Genomic DNA, 25652 nt, shown 5'->3' with positions numbered 1-25652 from the left:
ACTGGTGGGTGAAACTAGAACTAGGGGGCATAGTCCCAAAATAAGGGGGAGCAGATTTAAGACAGAGTTGAGAAGGAACTTCTTCACCCAAAGCGTCGTGAATCTGTGGAATTCCCGCCAGTGGTGCAGTTGAGGCAACGTCGTTAAATCTTTTTAAGGCAAAGGCAGATAGATTTTTGAACAGTAAGGGAATATAAGGTTACGGGGAGCGCGCGGATAAGTGGTGCCGAGTGCACAAAAAGATCAGCCATGATCTTATTGAATGGCGGAGCAGGCTCAAGAGGCCAAGTGGCATACTCCTGTTCTTAGTTCTTATGTAATTAAATGGCAACGGCAGCTTGAGAATTATCTCAAGGGAACCAACCAGGAACAAGAAAAATGAGCAGGTTTTAATTGTTGGGCAAAGGAATGGGTACGAGGATAGGGGGAGCGGCAGAGGATGAATAAATAGATAGTAAAAATGAGGGAGTCTTATATACAGAAGTGAAAGTCTGTTAATTATAGATTCGGTACCTTTATAACTAAGTTGAAAGATAAACATAACAATTCACAAGGAATTTGCTTACATTGTAAACTTCTTAAAAACTCTGAACTCGTGTGCTCTAATTTATTGTGGATCATTAGATTTGGTACCAAGTATTTATATTAGGTTTAGGGTTTCATTCCCATTCAAATAGTTACCTACCCAACAATGAACTTAAAATCTTTGGGTAGCCTGTGTTTTGGACTGGACAAGGAAAGAGGATTTGAAACAAAAGAAAGTGTAAACTAAAGATTGCTGAATAAATCATTCAAGTTTTGAATATTCAATATTAAAAACATCAGGGCTGGGATTCTCTGCTGTCCGCCACCAGTAGCAGAGTTCCAGAAGCAGCAGAGAATCTTGCTTCAGACAAAACACAGGGGGCTGGATTCTCCCTTCCCGAGACGAAGTGTTGAAATTGGGGCAAAATCCGTGGGCTTTCACAACAGCAAAACTGGCGTTGAACCTGGATCAACTCAGCGACTGTGGAGGGGCTAGCACCTGCACCACGTGGAACACAATAGATTCCAATGAAAAACGGTGCCGGATTCGCCAGGTCCGTGATTGACACTCGGGAGGCTGACAAGCTGCAGCCGCATACACACATTACAATCCCCACACACATGGCAGCACGGTAGCGTAGTGATTAGCACTGCTGCCTCACGTCGCTGAGGGCCCGGGTTCAATCCCGGCCTCGGGTCACTGTCCGTGTGGAGTTTGCACATTCTCCCAGTGTCTGATTGGGTCTCACCCCCACAACCCAAAAAGATGTGCAGGGTAGGTGAATTGCCCCTTAGTTGGAAAAAAAAGAATCGGGTATTCTAAATTTTTTTTTTTTTTTTTTTTTTTATAAACTATCCCCACACACACTCATCCCAGCCAGCAAGACGGCACTTGTTGCGCCTATCCCATTGATGGGTCAGCTGGGGCCAGAGGGCCCCCGTGGCCCGAACTTCCTAGTGGGCTGTTAGTGGCATTCACATCTACATGGCTGCCTTGCCGTCTGCGGCAAGATGTTCCATGCCTGTCCAAACCGACCGCACAGGCCTCCTCGGGGCCACCCCCCGCTATTAACACCTCCCCCATCCCTTCCCGGCAAGTGGCACAACTGTGAGAAAACTATGGCGATGTTGAACACTTTCCATGCCCCCTCTCTCTCCCTCAGCAGCCATGGTGCTGGTTTCATAATTTTTAAAAGCAAAAAATTATGAACCGCGCCATCAGGAACACAGCCCAGAGGCGGAGCATCTCGCTGGCCCGAAAAATACCGGGTTGGGCCCGCTAATGATACGCAAACGGTGTTTACTGTACGTGCGTTCCAGAGCACACTGATGGCGCTGTCGAGATGACGAAGAATAGCGATTTGTCATCAAATCGACGCCCGCCGTAATTTTGGCGTTAGAACCTATTCTCTGCCCAATCACATTTCGCGATTTTGGCGTTAGCAAATGGAGAATCCCGCCCGGGATCTATGAGTTAAGTGCTTTCACTTCCTCTTGTTCTCAGCAGAACGCACTTAACGGCGTTTGGTGTGGTCAGGAGCTGTCAATCACAGCTATATGTTTTTTAAACATTGTTCACAGCAGGATACTTGAGATGCATTCAAGCATGAAAGGAAATTAAAATAAACAATCCAGACACCTGGCTGTCTGGAAGCTATTACAGAGAACAAACTGCAGCCCGCTACAAGCCATTTTGTGTTAAAAGTGGATAGAAGCCTCACAGATCAAAGGATCTGAAGGGGTTTCAAGTTTTGTGATGTGGTTTTGGCTTTCTCTGAACTAATAGCTGCTGCTTTCTATACCTCTTTCTGAGGCAATCGCCCTTTAGCTTCCAGGCAAGGGTGCCTGACTGGGGGGAGGCAGGGGGGGTGCGTCTCTGGTATGGGAGGGGGATGGGTGGGAGCGGTCTCTGGTGGGGGATGGGGGATCGGGTCACCCTCATGCCTACGTGCCGTGGGGGGTAACCCAGCAATGCCCATGGCAGCTCGATAACGGGATTCGGAACGGAATCCCTTGAGCTCCTAGCCATGCATAGATTTGCATGGTAAGGGAGAGGGAATCGCTCCTGGGCATCGCTCAGCGTAAATCAAAACGATTCACTTTCAGTGGGAGAACATAGGGCAAAATTTACTCAAAATATTTCAAAGTTCATTTGTGGCGGGTTTTTCAGGGAGTTTCCCACTGGCTCTGCTGGCGAATACCCCACCGCTATTAAACAACACTTAGTCACTTTTCTGGGCCCTGAGGAGTTTCTCCCCAGTTTAGCCCACACTTTGGGTTGGATTCTCCACTGGCGGGATTCTGCCTTGTACCGACAATGCACCCATGCCGTGAATCCGCCCCCAGCATTTAAAATATCTTGAAAGCATGATCTCACACAGTAAACACCTAAGACAAAATTAACGATTACAATAATCGGCAAATGAAACTCTGATTGAAACTCACTTGTTGTCTTTATACATATCCATGATAAAGTGCTTATCAATACCCGGAAACATCTCCAGGAGGTACTTCTCCTTCAACTTAGTTGCAAAGTCTTTTGTGGATAAGAGAGATCTCATCATGGACTACAGGAGATAAAGAGAAAATCAAGATAGGCTGGGTTTAACAATTATTTAGTTCTCATTGGATACATTTTGTCAGTACAGTAAATTTTAAAGAAGAATCGAATTCCATAATATGCAGTACACTGCATGTCAAAAGTGTTGGTACAACTTGCTCTTCTTACACGATAAACAAATCTTTTTCCGATTATAGTACATATACATGATAAATAACTGAGAGCAATTCTTTCCGGACCTTATAACACCTCTTTTAATTAACATTTCTACTCATTACCCCAAAATATCAATTGTTCATATACAGTTCTGGTACAGTTCAATACAAAATTGTTCAAACATGGAGATAGATTATTAAACAATAGAGGCTGGATTCTCCGGTCGCCGACGGCGAAATCGTGGGGAGATCGGCCGCAGAATCACAGTTCCCGACCAAATTGGGGGCAGCGCCGCTTTCGCGATGCTCCGCCCCCTTCAAATCAGCGCACTCGCAGAGTACGCCACGCGACATATCAAGACATCAGGACATTGCCTGAGACCCCCCCCCGATGCTCGGCCCCCAACTGGCTGAGTTCCCGACGGCGTTGGTCACATATGGCCTCACCCGTCGGGAATTCAGCGTGGCAGCTGCGGACTCAGTCCAGCGTCACCAGTCAGGGGAGGGCCAATCCGTGGGTCGGGTCGGGGGGGGGGGGGTTGGCTTTATTAGGGGCTGGGGACACTGTGAGGGAGGGGCGGGTCCGGGGCACGCAAGCCGGCCAAAGGGGGGCCACTATTTCGCAGGCCGGGTCCGTGAGCAGCCTCTGCCATGTAGCACGGCGCAGCCGCTGTAGGCCGCTGCCGTGCACATATGCGGCCACGGACCAGGCAATTCTGCGGGCCATAATGGCAGCTAGAACCGGGTGCTCTACGCTGCCGGCATGATGGCCCCCAGTAAAACGGGGAATCGGAGGCCGTTTTACGCCATTTGTTCTGGCGTAAAACGACACCGTTTCAACGCCGGCGTGGGGCATAGCCCCAGCATCGGAGAATCCAGCCCTAGATCTTTCATGCTGTTTTTCATGGTGTGTCAGAGGTTCTGCTATTGGAAGGGACCAGAGTTGTTTAGATGCTATTGAAAGCAGTTGTGGAAGAAATTTGTAAGATATCCCAGCAGAGACATTAATATGTTTTGAATAAATGACGCTTAATCAAAAAGATTGAAGTAGGTCATGAAGATATTTGATTAAGAAGAATATCTCTACATAATAAATTTTTTAAATGTTGCCCTTTAATATAAAAAGCTATACCATAAAAAGAAATTAAAAGGAAAAAAATGTTGTTCTCCTCTCAAATAACATGGGGAGATTCAGATATAATATGTCAGTTGGTAGCATCAATTTGGACTTCATTTTAATATAGAAGGTGAACTGCCAGTGTAAATCATTCTGCTTTTTGGTGACTTGCTATTTCGGAGGGTGGGAGAGACAGAGACTCAAGTGGGTTTGCAGCAACACCTAAAAGAGAGGTGTGGAAAGATCAAAGAAAGAGATCACCCCACTCAACATTAAGAAGTAGCTGAGTGCACTGAGCACAGCAAAAGCCATAGGTGTTGACAATGCCCTTGCTGCAGTACTGAAGACCTGCACACCAAAGAAGCAGATTCTAGTGCCATGAAACTGTAAATAGCATACCAAGTAACAAAGAATTGAAAATAAAGACTTCCGGTGACGGCGGGCGGGAGGCAGCCGCACAATGGAGAGCCCCCGCTCGGGAACGGCAATTTCGGGGCTTTAAGCCCGGTCCCAGGGTCCGCGGAGGCGGCAGGAGAAGGGAGACGGCGCGGAGAAGGCACTGAGAAGACACAGGAGGGAAAAAAAACCCCAAAGAAAAATGTCGAGGGTGAGCAAAAAAACGGCCGAAAAAACCCAGCTGGAGGTCCGTCGGGGAGTGGAAAGGTCAACGCGGGGTCACCGGGAAAAATGGAGGCTGGAGCACCAGGGAAGGCCGCACTGCTTACGGCTGAAGAAATAACCAAGGTGATGGCTGCGGAATTTGAAAAGCAGTTGGCGCAGATTGTGAAATGCATGGAGACGGTGAGGAAGGAGATGAGGGAGGTTTTGAGTGTGCTGGTGGAGGAGGCGGTTTTCCCGGTGAGGACGGAGGTGGCGAGCGCAGTGGCGGAGGTGCGAGAGCAAGGGGAGGCGCTGAAGAAAGTGAAGGAGACATTATTGCAGCACGGTGATCAACTTGCCTCGATGGGGAAAGAGATGCGGAAGGTGATTGTAGCGCACAATGACTTACGAGAGAGACGAGAAGTGATGAAGTCGATTCAGGCTTTATTAAGCGAGACTTGTTCTCAGCAGTTCAGTGACAGAATGAAGCGGCGGGGAGAAGCTCGGGTTCTTATACTCCGCCTTCAGGGCGGAGCCAGGAGTCAGCAGCCAACCAGGACCCGGGATCTGTCAGCCAATAGCATCACGGCTTCACAGTCCCACATGACCCCTAATACATACCACCACATTCACCCCTTGTTAAAAAGGAACCCGGCGGGGTGGTGGTTCGCATGGTGGTAGGGGTTTACAAGGCTGGAAGGAAAATTTCGGACATGTTACAGTTTTAGCCCTACACTGGGCTATGTACAAGGTTTGCGAAACTATTTACAATATTAGCAAGAGAAAAAAAGTTTTTTTTTGTTACAATACAACAACATTCTTGGTGTCACGAGGATGCCACGAGTCGAGCGGGCGGTCTGGTCTTCCTCGTCGATCGCCTCAGCCCCGGTGGTGGTGCAGGTGCTTGTTTAGGCGTTGTCGTCTCCGGGAGCGTTTCGGTGTTTGTTCCTGTTTCACTCCTGGGCGGGCACGGGAGGAGGACCGATCCTCCCGGGAAGGGGGTGGTCGCGGGGTGCACCGGTGGTAGGGAGGGGATGATCGGTGTCGGGGGGGGGGGGGGGGTGTGTGTGTTGCCGGCGGGCGCCAGGTCCCGCAGGGAGACCGTGTCCTGTCGGCCGTCGGGGTACGCCACGTAGGCGTACTGCGGGTTCGCGTGGAGAAGGTGAACCCTCTCGACCAACGGGTCCGATTTGTGCGCCCGCACATGTTTCCGGGGCAAGATGGGTCCTGGGGCCGCCAGCCAGGTCGGCAGCGACGTTCCGGAGGAGGACTTCCTGGGGAAGACAAGGAGGCGCTCATGAGGCGTTTGGTTAGTGGTGGTACACAGCAGCGACAGGATGGAGTGGAGAGCATCCGGGAGTACCTCCTGCCACCGGGAAACTGGGAGATCCCTGGACCGTAGGGCCAGCAGGACGGTCTTCCAGACCGTGCCGTTCTCCCTCTCTACTTGCCCGTTCCCCCATGGGGTTGTAGCTGGTCGTCCTGCTCGAGGCTATGCCCTTACTGAGCAGGAACTGGCGCAGCTCGTCACTCATGAAGGAGGACCCCCTGTCGCTATGGATATACGCGGGGCAACCGAACAGTGTGAATATGGTGCCAAGGGCTTTAATGACTGTGGCCGCTGTCATGTCGGGGCAGGGGATGGCGAAGGGGAAACGAGAGTACTCGTCCACCACGTTCAGGAAGTATGCGTTGCGGTCAGTGGAGGGGAGGGGCCCTTTGAAATCCAAACTGAGGCGTTCAAAGGGGCGGGAAGCCTTGATCAGGTGCGCTCTATCCGGCCTGAAAAAGTGCGGTTTGCACTCTGCGCAGATGTGGCAGTTCCTGGTGACTGTACGGACCTCCTCCACAGAGTAGGGGAGGTTGCGGGACTTTATGAAATGGTAGAATCGAGTGACCCCCCCGGGTGGCAGAGGTCCTCGTGGAGGGCTTGGAGACGGTCTATTTGTGCGTTGGCACATGTGCCGCGGGATAGGGCATCGGACGGCTCGTTCAGCTTCCCGGGACGGTACAAGATCTCATAGTTGAAGGTGGAGAGCTCGATCCTCCACCTTAAGATCTTGTCATTATTAATTTTGCCCCGCTGTGCATTATTGAACATGAAGGCTACCGACCGTTGGTCGGTGAGGAGAGTGAATCTCCTGCCGGCCAGGTAATGCCTCCAATGTCGCACAGCTTCCACTATGGCTTGGGCTTCCTTTTCCACTGAACAGTGGCGGATTTCTGAGGCGTGGAGGGTCCGGGAGAAAAAGGCCACGGGTCTGCCCGCTTGGTTAAGGGTGGCCGCCAGAGCTACGTCGGATGCGTCGCTCTCGACCTGGAAGGGGAGTAACTCGTCGATGGCGCGCATCGTGGCCTTTGCGATATCCGCTTTGATGCGGCTGAAGGCCTGGCGAGCCTCTGTCGACAGGGGGAAGGTAGTGGTCTGTATTAGCGGGCGGGCCTTATCTGCATACTGGGGGACCCACTGGGCGTAATATGAAAAGAAACCCAGGCAACATTTCAGGGTTTTGGAGCAGTGGGGGAGGGGGAATTCCATAAGGGGGCGCATGCGTTCGGGGTCGGGGCCTATTATCCCATTGCGCACTACGTATTCCAGGATGGCCAACCAGTTTGTGCTAAAAACGCACTTTTCCTCATTGTATGAGGGGTTCAGGGCGTTAGCGGTCTGGAGGAATTTTTGGAGGTTGGCGTCGTGGTCCTGCTGATCGTGGCCGCAGATGGTTACGTTGTCGAGATACGGGAACGTGGCCTGCAACCCGTGCTGGTCAACCATTCGGTCCATCTCCCGTTGGAAGACCGAGACCCCGTTCGTGACACCAAATGGGACCCTTAGGAAGTGGTATAGACGCCCGTCTGCCTTGAAAGCTGTGTACTTGCGGTCACCTGGGCGGATGGGGAGCTGGTGGTAGGCGGACTTGAGGTCCACGGTGGAGAAAACCTTATACTGGGCAATCCGATTTACCATAGCGGATATGCGGGAGAGAGGGTACGCATCTAACTGTGTGTACCTGTTGATGGTCTGGCTATAGTCTATGACCATCCTTTGCTTCTCCCCGGTCTTTACTACTACCACCTGGACTCTCCAGGGACTATTGCTGGCCTGGATTATGCCTTCCTTCAGCAACCGCTGGACTTCAGACCGAATAAATATCCGGTCCTGGGCGCTGTACCGTCTGCTCCTAGTGGCGACTGGTTTGCAATCCGGGGTGAGGTTTGCAAACAAGGACGGCGGTTCAACCTTGAGAGTTGCGAGGCCGCAGATAGTGAGTGGGGGTATTGGGCCGCCGAATTGAAATGTTAGGCTCTGCAGGTTACACTGGAAATCTAATCCCAGTAATGTGGGCACGCAGAGTTGGGGAAGGACGTGGAGCCTGTAGTTCTTAAACTCCCTCCTTTGCACCGTTAGGTTCGCGATGCAGAACCCTTTGATCTCTACGGAGTGGGATCCTGCAGCTAGGGAAATCTTTTGCGTACTTGGATGGATGGTCAGAAAACAGCGTCTTACCGGGTCTGGGTGAATAAAACTTTCAGTGCTCCCGGTGTCGATTAAGCATGATGTCTCGTGTCCGTTGATCAGCACCGTTGTTGTCGTCGTCTGGAGCGTCCGGGGCCGTGATTGATCCAGAGTCACCGAAGCCAGTCGTGGTAGTAGTGTCGCGGCGTCTTCTTCGGACCCCGTGGAGCCGTCGATGCTGGGGTCCTTTGTTGTCAACCAAGATGGTGGTGTCCATGAATCGCACGCGGCCGGGGGTGGACAAAATGGCCGCCCCCATGGATCGCACGTGGTCGGAGGTGGACAAAATGGCCGCCGCATGAATCGCACGTGGCTGGGGGTCACAAGATGGCGGCTCCCATCCTCCCCTCGTGGTGCCCGGGACCCAAAATGGCGGCACCCGTGGGTCGCACATGGGGCGTTGGGGAGCGTTTGGGCTATGCTGGGCTCGTTCTTCTCCGGGGATTGCGGCGACCCCCCCCGGGACCGGCACACTGCCGCGTAATGGCCCTTCTTGCCGCAGCTTTTACAAATAGCTGCGCGGGCCGGGCAGTGCTGCCGGGGGTGTTTCGCTTGCCCGCAGAAATAGCAGCGGGCCCCCCCGGGATGGTCTGGCGCTTTAACCGCGCAAGCCTGCGAGGGGGGGGGGGGGGGTTTGTTGCGACGGGGGTCCACGGAGCCCAAGGGGCTGCTGCGCGGTCGGGGCCGTAGACCCGGGCGTTTTTCGAGGCCACATCTAGGGAAGCTGCAAGGGCCCGTGCCTCTGAGAGTCCTAGCGACTCTCTTTCTAAAAGTCTTTGGCAGATTTGGGGAGAGTTCATACCTGCCACAAAAGCATCGCGAATTAGCATGTCCGTGTGTTCCATCGCGTTCACCGGCGGGCAGCTGCAGCCCCGTCCCAAAATTAGCAGTGCGGCGTAGAATTCTTCTAGCGATTCTCCGGGACTTTGCCGTCTCGTTGTGAGTTGGTGGCGCGCGTAGACCTGGTTCACGGGCCGAACGTAGATGCCCTTCAGTAATGCGAGCGCCGTCGGGAAATCCTCTGCGTCTTCTATGAGAGGGTAAATTTCCGGGCTTACCCTCGAATGCAGGACCTGCATTTTCTGGTCTTCTGTGATCCGGCCGGGGGCCGTTCGGAGGTAGCCTTCAAAACATGCTTGCCAGTGTTTAAATACTGCTGCCGAGTTCGCTGCGTGGAGGCTGATCCGCAGGCATTCCGGGGCGATCCGGAGCTCCATAGTCTTTTAAGCTCGCTTAATAAATTGTAGCGCACAATGACTTACGAGAGAGACGAGAAGTGATGAAGTGGATTCAGGCTTTATTAAGCGAGACTTGTCCCCAGCAGTTGAGCAACAGAATGAAGCGGCGGGGAGAAGCTCGGGTTCTTATACTCCGCCTTCAGGGCGGAGCCAGGAGTCAGCAGCCAACCAGGACCCGGGATCTGTCAGCCAATAGCATCACGGCTTCACAGTCCCACATGACCCCTAATACATACCACCACAGTGATGGATACTAACAAGGATCTGCGAGGAAAAATGGAAGACCTGGAAAACAGATCCAGGCGATAGAATTTGAGGATTGTGGGGCTGCCCGAAGGAGTTGAAGGACCGAAGCCGACTGAGTATTTTGCCGCGATGCTGACAAAACTACTGGGGGAGGGGGAGGACCCCTCCCGATATGAACTGGATCGGGCTCATCGGTCGTGGAGGCCTGTACCAAAGGCGAGTGAGCCGCCAAGGGCAGTGACTCTGTGCTTCCGTAGGTACAGGGTGAAGGAGAAGGTCCTGAGCTGGGCCAAGCAGAAGCGGGTGGTGCAGTGGGCTGGAGCTGGTATACGTGTATACCAGGACTTTACAGTGGAGCTGGCAAGGAGGCGGGCTGCCTTCAACCGGGTGAAGAGGGCACTGTACATTAGCAAGGTGCGGTGCGGCACTGTATATCCAGCGAAGCTGAGGGTGACTTACAAGCTCAGGGACTTTTATTTTGGAACGGCGGAAGCAGCGGAGGAGTTTGCGAAAGCAGAAGGACTGTGGCAGAACTGACAAATTGAGGAATGGCCATGTGCCGATGTAACCTCATGACTGTATTTTCTTCTTTTTTGTATCACTGCGCGCGGGTGTAGAGATTAAAGGAGCCAAGGTGGTATATATTTGGACAAGGGAACGGACGGACTTTCACTCAAAATGAGAGTTCTTTGGGGTGTAGGTGGATAGGCGGGGTTTGTGTGCTAAAAGGGGATCTTTGGGCTTTCCTGGGGCCGGGCAAGTGGGAAAGGGACCTGGGCGGGGGCCTCCATGCTGGCCGGTGTGTGCCGGCCAGTGAACGGGAGTGAGGTGGGGGGAGGGGCTGCGGCCATCGGAGCCTGGCAGAACAGGGTCCGAGTGGTCTAGCCGGGGTGGAAAGTTGGGGGGGAAGGAACAGAGGGTAGGGGGAGGAGTTTTACAAGAGGCAGTGGACGGGAGGAGCTGGAGACCTGGGGTGGGGGGGTGGGAGCTGTGTAAGATTAAGGGTGACTACGGGTAATCCCTGATTTATTTTTGTCATTTATGTAAACATGCGGGTTGAGGTTTGGGGTTTGGTGGGTAGGTGGGATCGTTGTTGTTATTATGGGGACTGACATATCTTGTTGATTATTGTTTACTGTTGATGGATGTAAATGTGGGAGAAAATGTGAAAATGGAGGAGAATAAAAAATTTTTTTTTTTTTTTTTTTTAAATTGAAAATAAAGGAGTTTCTAATGTTTCAAATCAAGAACGGAGGAGAAAAATTGCTAGACCTAGTCAATCCACACCTTTTGGAGTGGCTGCCACTGTCATAGCCATAAAAGAACAGCTTAGGTTGGGTAGTGACAAGCTTTTGTGTGCAGGTGCATTATACTCAACACTTTATAATTCTGCAGTACAGTAAAGGAACGTTTACACACGTTATCAACTGTTTATTTTTAGGCATGGTGGTGTAGTAGTTAGGACTGCTGCCTCACGGTACTGAGGACCCGGATTCGATCCTGGCCCCGGGTTACTGTCTGTGTGGAGTTTGCATATTCTCCCAGTGTTTGCGTGGGTTTCATCCCCACAACCCAAAGATGCGCTGGGTAGGTGAACTGGCCACGCTAAATTGCCCCTTAATTGGAAAAAATAAATAATTGGGTACTGTAAATTTATATATTTTTTAAAACAGCTCATTTCTGAAAGTTAAAAAGATGTTCAGGCATGACAGAATCAGAAACAAAATTCAGACAATATTAGAGCAAGTCTCATATTCCTAAATTAATGTATTATATCAATCAAAGTTATAAATAAAGCTCATCTCTGCTGTACAGTAACACCAAACATAACATAAGTAGTAAAAGTAATAAACTATCTGAACAGGCATGCAGAGGTATATATACCTGGTCTTGTTTTGTCTGAAACTTCATCTCCTCAGACATGATATCCCTTAATGACACGGTAGGAATTTGAGTACTCCAATGGTCCATAAACGGAAAGCCTTCCACCACATGCGTCTCCGCAGTCAATGCGTCAGATAAAGGGACAATTTTTATCCAATCCTTTTTCTTTGGCTTCTTCTCATCATATTTCAACATTGACATATCCTTCTCTTCCTTCTTCACTTCATCCTCAGGATCCCACTTCAAATTCTCAGACACATTACTGCCTAAAAAGGAAATGTTACAATTTTTTAAGCTTCTAATTTACATTAAACATGCTATATAATAGAGTTCTGAAACTTATCACAAAAAATGTGACCTGGAACTGTTTCTCATGAAGTTCTGATGTGGAACAGAAGGTTCACACTCCACAAATAAGTACCTAATCCTTGCCCTCCTGCTGTAAAGGCAGCAAATTGGAGACCAGGCACCATCTCACAAATGGAGGACATAATCAATCCACTTCCACCCAGTGTTATGCTAACTTTTCCTTCTAACCAGTTTCACTGTAGGAGCAGGTGCTGTAGAACAATCCAAAAATGAGAAATTGAGCCTCGCAAATGTTGGGCAGGATTTTTTGGATGGCAGGAGTTTACCAACCCATTACCCGAAGAATAGATGGAGAAGATTTCCCTGGCGATACCAGCTGCTCCACAACCGATTAGCATTAATTGGTTAAGGATGAGACATATACCTATATCTGGGGAGGTATCCAAATGGCCGGTAGCATCGTAGTCATCCCAGCAGCACCAGTCGTGGCCATTGCTGAACTACAAGTATCCTCCAGAGAAGCTAATGGGGTCTGGACTTTGGGTAATTCCAGAGAAATAGCACGGCCTGGCTGGCAAGCCCTGGTAAGGGGGGGCAATGAGGTTTTATGGCTTTCTGGGGCAAAATATTACCGGGAGTGGAATGAGTCACTTAAGTGGCCATCAATTAAAAGTCACCCAACACCTCCATCGTCCAAAAAATGGGAGACGTGGGACGGTAGATAGACAGTGGGCACGATCAGGCTCTGCATTTTACAAACTTCCAAAACACCCCCTACCAGCCTTTTAACCCAGCAGCGGGGCCAATAAAAAATTGCCCACTACCAGAGAAGCTGTAGCTAGAATTGAACACTCTGGGATCAGCAAAAATTTTAAAAAAAACAATTGTGTGATGGAAAGAAGAACATGAATAAAATTCTGGTAATGGGCAAATGTTTATGGACCCCACCGGAGGTATGGGGGGGGGGGGGGGGGGGGGGGGGGGCATTTGGAAGTTTGTAAAATGGAGCACCTGGCCTGTCCACTGTCTACCTTCCCAAGTGATGGAAAGAAGAACATTAATAAAATAATTAAATATGGGTGGTGAATGCTTTCTTTAGAAATGCTTACAGTTATGTTCTAGGACTGTGATGATTTATCACAAACAAACATGATATTGGGTGTGGGGACGCAACTTCTCTTTGACTCTTAACCAGTTTTGCAATGGCTGCATGGTGCTTATCACAGTAGAATGCTGCCTTAAAGTCAATAGCAGCTACTACCTTCTTTCCACTCATAATTAGGTCCTGTGTCCACATCATAGAATTTACAGTGCAGAAGGAGGCCATTCGGCCCATCGAGTCTGCACCAGCTCTTGGAAAGAGCACCCTACCCAAGGGCAACACCTCCCCCCCTATCCCCATAACCCAGTAACCCCACCCAACACTAAGGGCAATTTTGGACACTTTATCATGGCCAATCCACCTAACCTGCTCATCTTTGGACTGTGGGAGGAAACCGGAGCACCCGGAGGAAACCCACGCACACATGGGGAGGATATGCAGACTCCGCACAGACAGTGACCCAAGCCGGAATCGAACCTGGGACCCTGGAGCTGTGAAGCAATTGTGCTATCCACAATGCTACAGTGCTGGAATCAACTAGTTCCTGCAGAATGAGGAAAACTGCTGAGTACATTAGCACTCATCAAGCAGAGATGACTTTTCTGGTTTAGGCATGTTTGCAGGATGGAAGGCAGATGAAATCATAAATATTTTCTGTATAGCAAGGTAGCTGGAACCAGACAACCAGTGGGACACCGAAAGCCAGTTGCAGAAGCTTGGCAACAGCTGTTAAAACTAAAAACAACGCCAAACAACACCTGTTAAACATTACATGTGCAGAACCGGCATCTCATGCTCGGAATCTTCAGCCATCAATACATGTGCACTTATCTTATATAGATGGAAGGATGCTGACAAAGAGGAACAGCTTATACTAGCAGTGCTCGAGAGGAAGGAGTGGTGGGCTCCTGAAAGCACGAGTGAATTTGTTTCTATATCAATTCATCAGATTTCGGGTGCTATCCATAAATTACCAGATCCACTGAATTCAATTTCACAATTTGCAATAATTTGATTTGAAGTTACAAACTGAGTTGCTAGCCCATTTATCAGAACCACCATAATACCCTTCTTCCTCTTTCTTAGTTATTGTGTGTGATCTTCACATTCATAAGAATGAAAAGCTCTTGTGAAAAAAATTAGGATTTCAGTCAAGGCATTAACAATATTTATTACCTTCCAAAAGTAGCTGGTATGACAGAGATTCCTGTTTTTTTCGTTCCTGGAGAAGAGATAGGTTACATCCAAGAAAGATGAAAGATAAACTAATCAAACAATTAATTATAAGGTAACATAATAACTTTAAAATTACACATATATAACTGTGCAACATTATATAAGCTTGAAATAAGAATATAAAAAATTAAGAAATAGGAGTAGGAATAGGCCGTAAGCCTCTCCATTCTGCTTTGCCAGTTAATGAGATCATGGTTGATCCTTGGCTTCCAATTCCATTTCCCTGAACAATTCCCATATTCTTTCATGCAGAATTATGCTTTAATCGTACTGCATTTAGTTTTATAAATTTTCTCACTGGCTGTCACAGATTATTTTAATTTTACTTTTTAGAAGGCTCTGATAGTTTATTAAATTATTTTAGTTACGGAATCTTTTACGATCTTTGTATTGAAAGCTGCATCTCTAAAGAAAAACCAGACGGCAGCACTGTGGTGCTGTGGTTAGCACTGCTGCCTCATGTCACTGAGGGGGACATGGGTTCGATCATGGCCCTGTCACTGTCCATGTGGAATTTGCACATCCCCCCCAATGTCTGCGTGGGTCTCACCCGCACAACCCAAAGATGTGCATGGTAGGGGAATTGGCCAAGCTAAATTGCCCCTTAATTGAAAAAAAATGAATTGGATACTCTAAATTTATGGGAAAAAAAATCAGAGAGAGAAAGGAAATAGAATTTCTAAATTTAATACCACTTTTTCACACAACTCCAAGTTGTTTGAAGTGACAAAATATTGCAGCAAAATGGAGTCTGCTCTGCTCAGTGCATACATCAGCAAAAGAGTAATCACCAAGGCAGTTTAATAACTGTTAATATATTTTTCTTCAATCTATATTACACATTACTTTTTGAAAAATTGTGACAGTACAATGTTAATATTAATGAAAATAGTTTGGGAATGTATCAATCACATCCTGCTTGAAAAAATGCGACAGTGTAATCGTAATATTAATGAAAATAGCTTTGCAATGTATAAATCATATCTTTAAAAACAAATCTATAAGAAGCAAGACTACTTAACAGAGGGTTACAAATTACCATAATAGGAATAAAAGGATCTCAAACTCAGATCAACTCTTCCACATGGGAACACTAATCACAATGAATCAAAACATGCCTTAAGGGCTTCCAAACTGGAAAATAGGTTAGAGTTATGATCAAGATGAACAAAAATTGTACAAACCAATATAGTTTCCTTCCACTTCTGATGAATACTTTTTGCCAAATGCAGATCCATCTGCACAACGCATTCCTCTGGAGTCAAATAATCTGAGGAAGTAGTCATGGTCATATGAAGAAGAGCAACAAGGTAATCAATGTATATGACTAGACATTTTGGAAAGAATAAAGAGCTTTTGGAAAATAGGATATTAACTGTATATCATTTTTAAAAGGTTCTTTTAAAATTTCTATCCATCCATTAAGCTACTTCATGAAATTCAGGGGAACAGTGAAGGACATACTTCACAGATTACAACTCTGTTCAGGGAGTTGCGACTGACCAGGTTGTTCCACAATCTGCCACAACCTTTGAATATTTTTGATATTTTTTAACATGCAGGATTAAAACTACTTATGTAAAAATATGAGTGGTTTGTGCAATTATATAATTTCCTGATACAGTAAAATAGCTCTGAAAAAACATCATGTTTAGAGTCCCCTGTTCCAAAAATCTAGTTAATAATTCATAATGCTTTATAATATAACTTACAGTTTTAGAAATTAAAGTTTTAACGATAGAAAATGGTGCCATCTGACCGAGTAATAAATAAGCAATCCTGAAGTGAATGCAATTCAAACAAGTTTGGAGTTATTTACAGTTAATAGCTAACTTGCAATGACTGCCTTACAAGGCCAGAGTTGATGGTGGAAAAAAAGTTGAACAATGAATAATCCATCTCTAAGCTAATAAATACAACCAGGGAGTCTGGTGAGAGGGCAACTAAATCAATTTGAGATATAAATTATTCATATAGGTTACAGAATCAAACAGTTATACCGAAGGTTAAATAATTTGTTTACATTTCAAGTTGAATCATCTCAAAGCATGCCACATTGCCATAAAGATAGTGATTCAGGGTGGGACATTGGTTAGAAGGTTATTTTCATTTATCTGCGTGTGTTGCTTGACAGAAGCAGGCAGTTCAGTTTGGGTTTTGAGGGAAAAGCGGCTGGTAGATTTGCTCGAGCTTACTGCTAATGAAAAAAATCTACAATGGTTCTCACAGAAGCTTGTGGCAAAGACTCATGTTGAATAGTTAGCTTGGAAAGAGCTAGGCATAAGCTGTGGGGGCAAACTGGGGATAAAACAGTCCATTTATGTCCAAAGCCAGAACAAGGTGCTGAAGAGTCCACAGGGGTGAGATCTTTAAAAAAATTAATTGGACAAGTGCGTAGCCAAAACGTAATGGAAGGATTTTGATGTTATTTGTAATTCAAGGAATAGTTGGAATATTGTGGAGAATTAAAGTAAAGTCTGGAGGACAATGGCATACCTTTTAGATAGGTCCCAGGGAAAATGAATGAACCTTCAACAATATGTAAAGTAAGGGAGCTCTTCGGGGCCGGAAGGGAAGAGAGACGGCTGAAATGTAGAACTGAGTTTCGCTAAAATTAATAGTGCTTAATTTGTTTAACTTTTTTTGATGTAAAGTTTTTTTTGCTCAAAAATGTGAAATTTTGTGGAGTACTTCTGTTGGTTAATTACTGAGAATTTGGATTTTTTTTTTTATCTCAGTAGTCCCTCACAGAATTGTAACATTTCTTAGAAGCCTTTGGCCTGCACATTATTGTCAATGAAAGGAAAAATAACTATATAAATGAAGCACGAGAGAACAGTGAGAGGAATAAAAAAACGCTATAGAATAGAATTACATACAAAGTGCAAATACATTTTCCTTGAGTTTGGATAAGTAACAGCATACTGTGATGTCAGTTATCAAAAGGAGGGGTGGAGCAGAAAAGTAACATAAGAGGTATCCAAGGCGACACATGCATAGAGGATTGATGGGCCATTCCAACAATGACACGCTTATATTTAAGGCATGGAATTATTTTGAAACATAAACACTCCCGTTTCTTCTTTTACAAATAGGATTTTCAGTGAGACTAATGACAGAAATAGCTAGCCCATGCAGATACAAATGCTAATATTTTCAGAGCATCAAGAGAAAATGGACTAGAAATATGCTTGAGCATTACACAATATATAAATCAGAATATGATACTACAAAGGGAAGATAATTTAAGCACTAAGTTAGACAGAAAATTGTGTTATTAACTTTGGCAGAATATTTTCCAATCGGGTTATGCTGTACTGAAATTGATTTTATTTATGTTTAAAGGACATGTATAGCAGAACTATTGTGAACTCTGTGGATGCATATAAGGATATATACTACAGAATATTTGACTCCGACATTGAAGTCTAAAATCCAAACTAAAATAAGTAACTTAATCAGCAATAGAGTCAACTTAAAATCCTTGCTTACCTGAATCAAGACCTACTGATCCAAACAGGTCATTAAGTTGAATTGCCAGTTCTGGTGGCAAGTACAATTCCAAAGTTTGAAACTGCATTGTATCAGAGCACAATGCTGAACCATCCTGATCTGTACTATCACCTTGCATGACCTTCACTTCATCTTCATTTTCCTCCTCTGCTGAAACTTTTACTCGGTTACAGCTGGGCTGATTCTCACTTCCATTTTCTGCAAAGGAATTCAGTTCTGACTTCGAACTTGAAGTGGTCTCATTTACGTCTATACATTCAGACAAACCCACATTTGTTTCTTTTAATATCTTTATATCTGAAGTAACAGATTTGTCACCTTCTGTGCACATTGCATTATTATTTAACAAAGTATTTCCAACCACTGAATCATTGCATTCTCCACCTAGGTCACACCCCTCACTTGGGTTCGCAAACTGCTCACAATCAATGTTACATGCTGGACTGGCATCACTTGTACTTTTCATCTCTTCACCGATAATTACAGGTTCTGCAGCAATGTTGGGTGACAGTTTTTTGACTTCATGTTCAAGGGAAGACATCAGATATTCCACATTATTCTCAGTTTTCATTGCAGATGTTTGACTATTTATCTCTGCAGTTTTATTGGCACTAGGCAACTCATTTGTTACAGATGCAGATTTGTCATTTTGTGACTGTTCATCAAAGTTTATTTTCTCCGTTTGTGATGTCAGGCTCACTTGCGCAATACTGCTACTGCTATTTACAGGTTTATCGTCTGCAACTGATGGTTGATTCACTGGATCTTCATTTGAAAACTTCGCACCAGAGTCAAGCAACAAATTGGTTGCCCATTCTACATCTTTGTCACATTTTTCATATAAATCATTCAGATCTTCCAAAGGCACAGATTTAAAACAATCACTGAGTATCTGCGAATTCTCCTCTTTATTAACAAATGCATTTTCATCTACAAACGTGCTTTTATCATGCACAGGTTTATAGGGCACTGATTCCTTAGAACTTACAGATTTTTGAGTTGCATCTAAATCTGCTATTTTAAATAGGTTTCCCATCAATATTTTAAACTCCGTAAAACTAGCTTTCTGACTCTCAATTTTCCACAATAGAGAAAAATCTTCAGGCGCTGTTTGCATTGCGTTATCCTGTCCTGAATTGTCTGGAGTTACAATAGAATTTTCCATCTGGTCAGTAGTCAAAGAGACAGGTTCCAGAAGGTCTGCAGAGATTGGGCTGCTACCAGTGAATGTTAATGCCAGTTTGCATGATTTTCCTACTCGCCTGTTCTGCCAAGATTTTTTATTTATATACTTTTCAGATGATGCTTCTGAACTTTGCTCTTCAAAAGTTTCGAGACTTTTAAGCTCCTCACAGTTTTCAGAATCGCTTTCCAAAGTAGCATTTTTAGTGTTTGAAAGAAGCACATAAAGATCATCAAAACTATCTTTGGAAGCTTCAGGGCTGTTCGTTTCTTGTGAGATTTCTACATTCTTCTGTTCAATCAAACTGCCAGCAGCTTCTTTCAATGAATTACTTAGAACGATGGATTCCAAGTTGTTGGATTGATTTAGATTCTCCTTATTGCTGATGCTTTGTTCTGATGTTTTTCTGGTTCTCCTTTTCCTCTGATCTTGAGGTTGCAATGTTTCTGCTACTGGCCAGTCTCCAACAAAGTTTAATAATACTGGTTCAATATTCTGATTAGATTGTTCTATAGCTTGTAGCTCTTTTGCGATCAACATGTTCTCTCCAGATAAATAGTCTTCAACTGGCAGTTTTAGAGCTTCTTCCTTTTCTGAAGCGTTATTTGTACGATTGGCACCTTGCCGTTTCCCTCTCCTAATTCTCTGGCCAATAGATGTACTAAATGCGGTTGGCAAATCATCACACTGTGTTAAATTATCTCTGTGACACATCAAATGATCAGTATTTTCTGTCGTGTCAACCTCTGATTCAATAGTTCTCACACCAATCACTTCCTTTTTCACATCTTCAATATCAGAGTGAGATACTAAATTATAATGACTGGCATTTGACCCAATAGTCTGATCTACTTTTTCTATGTTTTCTCCATTTAGTAATTTTGAATATATAGCATTATTGCCAGTGTCATGTCCAGTTCTGCATTTTCTGCTTTCACTGGGGAAATCTGAAGGCAGTCTGATGCATTGCTCCAAGTTACCAGAGAATGCTTCATTTGTTTTAATAATTGATGGGTCTTCTGTACTTGTTGAAGGAGGCATCGGGGAGTAAGGTAAATCTTGGCAGTCTGAAGCAGCTGGCGGTCCTGCTGCCACCAGCACACGATGCATGCCTGCATTCATTGCTCTATATAATCAAAAACAAATAGATTTTTGATCTTGAAGTTCAGAATGAGATTTTCTAACATTCATTTGATTAACAAATTTAGAACAGAAGTCATCATTAATGGTAATAAATTTATGAAGCTTGTACTGTACATTTAACTTTTGGTGCTGATAAACCATTTTCTAAAAGGTGGATTAATTCCATACTGAGTACCATTTGCCTTTACAGTCACACTTGTCTCTGCAGTAAGAACTGTTTTACAAAACCTACATGTATGATATTTTTACAGCTATTTTTGCACAAAAGGACCATGAAGCAGAAGGGAGAAAAAAAAAGAATGCTATCACCTTCCATTCAGCATCCTATCCCCCATCCAACCGACCTCCATCTCTTCTTAATTGGTAAGTAAAGATTTTGTAGCCTAGGGGCGGGGCCTGAGCTCAGAGGGGGTAGCACGCACGTGGAGGCTCTCTATTAAAAATACTTTCATTAAGTGCAATGGACAATTGAATTAGCTTGGAAACTTCACAACTCATCATAAGAATGCACTTACCAGAGTATTGTGGAAAACAAAGAGACGACCATTGGGAAAGCAACCGAAGAATCGGAAGGGAAGACAGAGTGCCTGAGGCGCAGTGGGCCAACTTTGCAAGTGGAGGGCAGCTTGAAGTAACGGCCGCATATAGGGTGGCTCCCACACTTATCAGCCCAATCGAAGGAGAACAACATTTTTTTCCCTTGTTTTTTTTCTTTTCCCTCGTGGGGTTTTTTCCCCCCATTTTTTGGGTTTTTTTTTTCTCGTGGTTTTTCTTTTCTCCTATTTTTTCTCGTGGGATTTTTTTTCCTCTTTTTTTCTCCCCCTCTTTTTATCCTCTGGGTTTTTTTTTCTCTTTCATACATAAGGAGGGGAAAAACCTCTGGTGACGGGGATGTGCTGAGAAGTCGCACATCAGGTAGCTCTTCTCCCGCGAACCTGAAAACAGGCACTTTCTATCTGAAAAACGCTTGCAAAGTAAGCAAACCATCCTTACAACACTAGCAGAACAACGGAGGAGAGAAGAATGCCGAAGAAGAGCCGACCCAGGGGTCAAGCGGAGACCAGGAGTGGGAAAAGCCTAGACAAGCTGCAGACGGACGAGCCAACTGGCGCATGAGGTGGCGAAACTCACCAGAGCGAGAGGGTCCGACCAGTCGCACAAGAAGCCCCCCTCACCATGGGATGGTTGGAGAACGTTCTTCTCAAGAGCTTTGAGGGAACATAGAGATGAGACAAAATCAGACATCCAGGCTCCGGTGAAAGGCATGGTGGCCGAAGCTCCTGCGCATATGCGGTTGCCCCTGGACAGAGTCGAAAAGCGACTGGAGATCCAGGAGGCGACAATCAAAGACTTGGAAAGAGCCGAAACAAACCAAAGTGACCGGATCGTCGCCCTGGAAAAGGAGGTGGTCAGGCTGGCGGCGACACAAGTCAACCTGAAAGGAAAGGTTGAAGACCAAGAGAATCGATTGAGGCGGCATAACTTGCGAATCAGAGGTAGGGACCCCACAAAATACGTGGCTCAAATGCTGGGTAATCTGATGGGAAGGGAGAGCTTCCCTAACCCCCCAGAAATCGACAGAACACACTGATCGCTCAGACCAAAGCCCAAAGCCGGGTACCAGCCGAGGGCGATAATTGCCAAAATGCACTGGTACCAAGAGAATCCTGCGCAAGGCAAAGCAGTCCAATAACTGCAGCTGGGAATATGATCCAGATATACCAGGACATAGGGGCTGGCCTGACCAAGTGCCGGGCCAAATTCAACAAAGTAAAAGCTGCGAAGTACCAGAAGGCGTAAGGTTCGAAATGCTGTACGCAGCCATGCTCTGGGTCACATACCAAGGCGAAGTGCACTTTTTAGGGTCCCTGCAGACATGGACAAGTTAGTCACAGAGCACGGGCTGGAAAAGCGGCAGCAGGGGCAGTGATGAGAAGCCCGCAGACTCTAACAACACAAGGTTTTAACATTTTGGGGGGGGGGGGGGGGGGGAAGAGAGAAAGAGCTATCTCCCCCTATAGCTTGTACAGCCAACACCAAACCATTGCCACAGTGGCCATTTTACGCGGGAGAGCGCGGCCTCGTTTTGGAAGATGAAAGCAGTGAAATAGGGAAGGAGGAGCTGAGTGCAGATAAGCATAGGGTAAGGAGTAGGGAGCCCATAGAACGGGCAATGGGAGGAAGTATAACAACTCCCAGGAGGAGGGCCACCACACTAGTGGGGTGGCTGTCATGGGGATTCATGAAGGAGTAAGAAGCCGCGGCGCATCCTCAGCAAGGGGGAAGGCGCCTGGCAGGGGGGGTACCGCAAGGGAGAAATAGGGGAGGAAAGATGGAGAATATCAGACTGGCTATAGCAGGCCACAGGTGGCGACTTGGAACAAAGTGGCGCTGCAAGCAACCACTTGGGAGGATCCCTGGGTAAAGAAAAATCCCGGAGTGCAGGGGCTCAACCTCATGGAGAGAACAGTGACCGCGTCCATTTTGGACGCCCCCCTAACAAAGGGAAACCCCGGAGGGCTTCGTTACGTCCACCAGGTAATTATGGTTGATCCCACAGGAGCAGGGGGGACAAAGAAACCCCACCAGGATATTCACTTGGGACGTCAAACGACTTAACGGCGCAGTGAAAAGATCCAGAGTCTTCACCCACCTGAGAAACATGAAAGCCGACATAGTCTTCCTTCAAGAGAAGCACCTGAGGGAGAAGGACCGACTGTGGGGAAGGAAGGGCTCGGTGCCTGCTACGGGACAAGGGTCAGGGGGGTATCCATTTTGCTAAATAAGAGGACGAAGTTCACGGCGACAAAGACGGTTACGAACCCAGGGTACGTCATTGTCAGACGGGGCACCCGGTGAACGCGTACGCTCCCAACTGGGACGACACGGAATTTATAAAGAAGACAATGACGAAATCCCCGCCGTAGATATGCACCAACTGATCTTGGGGGGGGGGGGGGACTTTAACTGTGGAGAGGACCCACAAATGGACAGGCCAAACCCCAAATCAGGAAACACTTCCATAATGGCGAAATAAATCGGTCTATTTATGGAGCAGATGGGACGGTGGACCCATGGCGATTCACCCACCCAGGGGAGAAGGAATTTTCCCTTTTTCTCCCAAATACATAACGTCTATTCTCGGATCGATTTCTTTGTAGTGGGGAAATCGGTGCTTCCAGGGCTGGTGAGGGCGGAGTGCTCAGTGATCGTAATCTCCAACCACGCTCCACACTATGTGGGTGTGAGGTTGGAGACTAGCCATCATCAATGCCCCCCATGGAGGTTGGACATGGCCCTACTGGCCGCTAAGGTTTTTTGCGAGAAAATATCACAGGCCATAGACGAGTATATTACTAATAACCAGAATGGAGTGGTCTCGCCCTCCACATTCTGGGAGACACTGAAGGCTGCGCTAAGGGGAGAAATTATCGCTTTAAAGTACGAAGGGACAGGGAAGAGAGGGCAGCTAGGCAACAGCTAGTTGACTCCATACTGGAGGTGGACCGGCGAAGAGCTGACAGAAAGATTCAGAACGAACTTGGATACCTACAACTCAAAAACCTCCTACGAAAAGAAACAAGACCACCAAGACAGTCACTGCTCGAGGGCCTGCTGGACGTAGACACCTTAGGGAAAGGGAACTGTGGGGACATGGACGGATGACTGCTAAAGGGGGGCCAGTATACAACTGGACGAGACAGGGGAGAAGTGGGGGGAGGACTTGGGGTTTGAAATAGGGTGGGGGCTCTGGAGTGAAGCACTGCACAGGGTCAACTCCGATGCCCTTGCCTTTGCATCCCTGATCGCTGCGCTGTAGGAATTTTAGAAGGGCGTAGCGAGGACGGTGTCGAGGGTGGTAGGATCCAGGGTCAGACCGGACTGGGGGCTCATAATATTTGGGGTGGCAGAGGAGCCGGGAGTGCAGGAGGCGAAAGAGGCCGGAATTCTGGCCTTTGCGTCTCTGGTAGCCCGGCGAAGGATTCTCCTTCAGTGGAAAGATGCAAGGCCCCCAAGCGTGGAATCCTGGATCAGCGATATGGCAGGGTTCATTAAATTGGAGGGGGTGAAATTCGCCTTGAGAGGGTCGGTACAAGGGTTCTTTAGGCGGTGACAACCGTTCTTAGACTTTCTGGCAGAACGATAGACATTGGTCAATGGCAGCAGCAGCTCGGGGGGGGGGGGGGGGGGGGGTTACTTTATTTTTGTTATTTACACTGAAGGGTCTGAGGGGGTGTATACACCTGTTGTGTTAAGTCGGGGTGTTAATGTTAATTTATTATTTATGTACAGGGGCGGGGGGGGGGGGGGTTTGGGGGGTTGCTTTTTTAGATTGTGTTTTGTACTTAACCCTGTTGGGTTCTTTATTCTTTCTCATTTTGTTATTGATATTTTATGAAAACCTTTAATAAAAATTATTTAAAATTTTTTTTAAAAATAAGCACACAAAAATGGCTGAATTCTCATCCCAAGTGGACAAATGGGAGAACAAACTAACACCTTGACGCAGCACTGTCCACTGGCAGCGAACCAAGAAGGTCCAAAATCAGGGGCTTGATTCTCCATTGACGGGGTTCTCCGTTGCGCTGGCAGCGCACCCACATCCGGGGATTTCCCAACAGAGTGGGGCTGCCCACAATGGGAAATCCCATTGGCTGGCTGACGAGATGGCGAATCCCGCCTCTGGTGGGGGCACCCGCACCAGAGAATCCCACCTCAGGTATCTTGTGCTGGATTCTCCGTTCCTGCGGCTAAGTGCCAACGCCGGCGTGGGACCAGTGGTATTTCACGACTAGCTAAATCGGCGCGAACTCCTCACCAATTCCGGTATAGGTGAGGGGCTAGCACCGGCACCGCATGAAACGCCCGAGGATCACGCAGTAAACTGGGCGCGCCATACGACATGGTGCCGGCCGTGCGCATAACTTAACCCGCAACCCCTGGCCACCCCCCACTAGCCCCCCCTAGCCCTTGCAGAAGTCCCCCAGCATGCTGCACGGATCCCAGCTGAGTGTGGCGACGGTGGACACAGTCCACAGCAGTCACGCCAGGTTCCCACACAGTTGGGAACATGTGTCTCGCGCCGTCAGGAACTAGGCCCATTGGGGGTGGAGCATTGCGGCACGGTAGCACAGTGGTTATCACAATTGCTTCACAGCTGCAGGGTCCCAGGTTCTATTCCTGGCTTGGGTCACTGTCTGTGCGGAGTCTGCACGTTCTCCCAGTGTGTGCATGGGTTTCCTCCGGGTGCCCCGGTTTCCTCCCACAGTCCAAAGGTGTGCAGGCTAGGTGGATTGGCCATGCTAAATTGCCCTTAGGTCCAA

At 47.1% G+C, this 25652-nt stretch overlaps 1 protein-coding gene across 1 annotated transcript in view; it reads right to left on the bottom strand.

Moving 5' to 3' along the window:
• n4bp2 (NEDD4 binding protein 2) overlaps window positions 1–25652 on the bottom strand; it is a 164990-nt gene that overhangs the window by 50338 nt on the left and 89000 nt on the right. The window contains exons 7-11 of the mRNA XM_072496602.1: window positions 17982–20311; window positions 15674–15759; window positions 14430–14475; window positions 11843–12108; window positions 2971–3092 (exon numbers count right to left, since the gene is read on the bottom strand). Coding sequence (XP_072352703.1) covers window positions 2971–3092; window positions 11843–12108; window positions 14430–14475; window positions 15674–15759; window positions 17982–20311 — 2850 coding nt within the window. The remainder of the gene's footprint in view (window positions 1–2970; window positions 3093–11842; window positions 12109–14429; window positions 14476–15673; window positions 15760–17981; window positions 20312–25652) is intronic.

This window comes from Scyliorhinus torazame, chromosome 3 (genome assembly GCF_047496885.1).
Source record: "Scyliorhinus torazame isolate Kashiwa2021f chromosome 3, sScyTor2.1, whole genome shotgun sequence".
NCBI classification, from domain to species: domain Eukaryota; kingdom Metazoa; phylum Chordata; class Chondrichthyes; order Carcharhiniformes; family Scyliorhinidae; genus Scyliorhinus; species Scyliorhinus torazame.
This window is presented reverse-complemented; position numbering and strand designations above follow the sequence as displayed.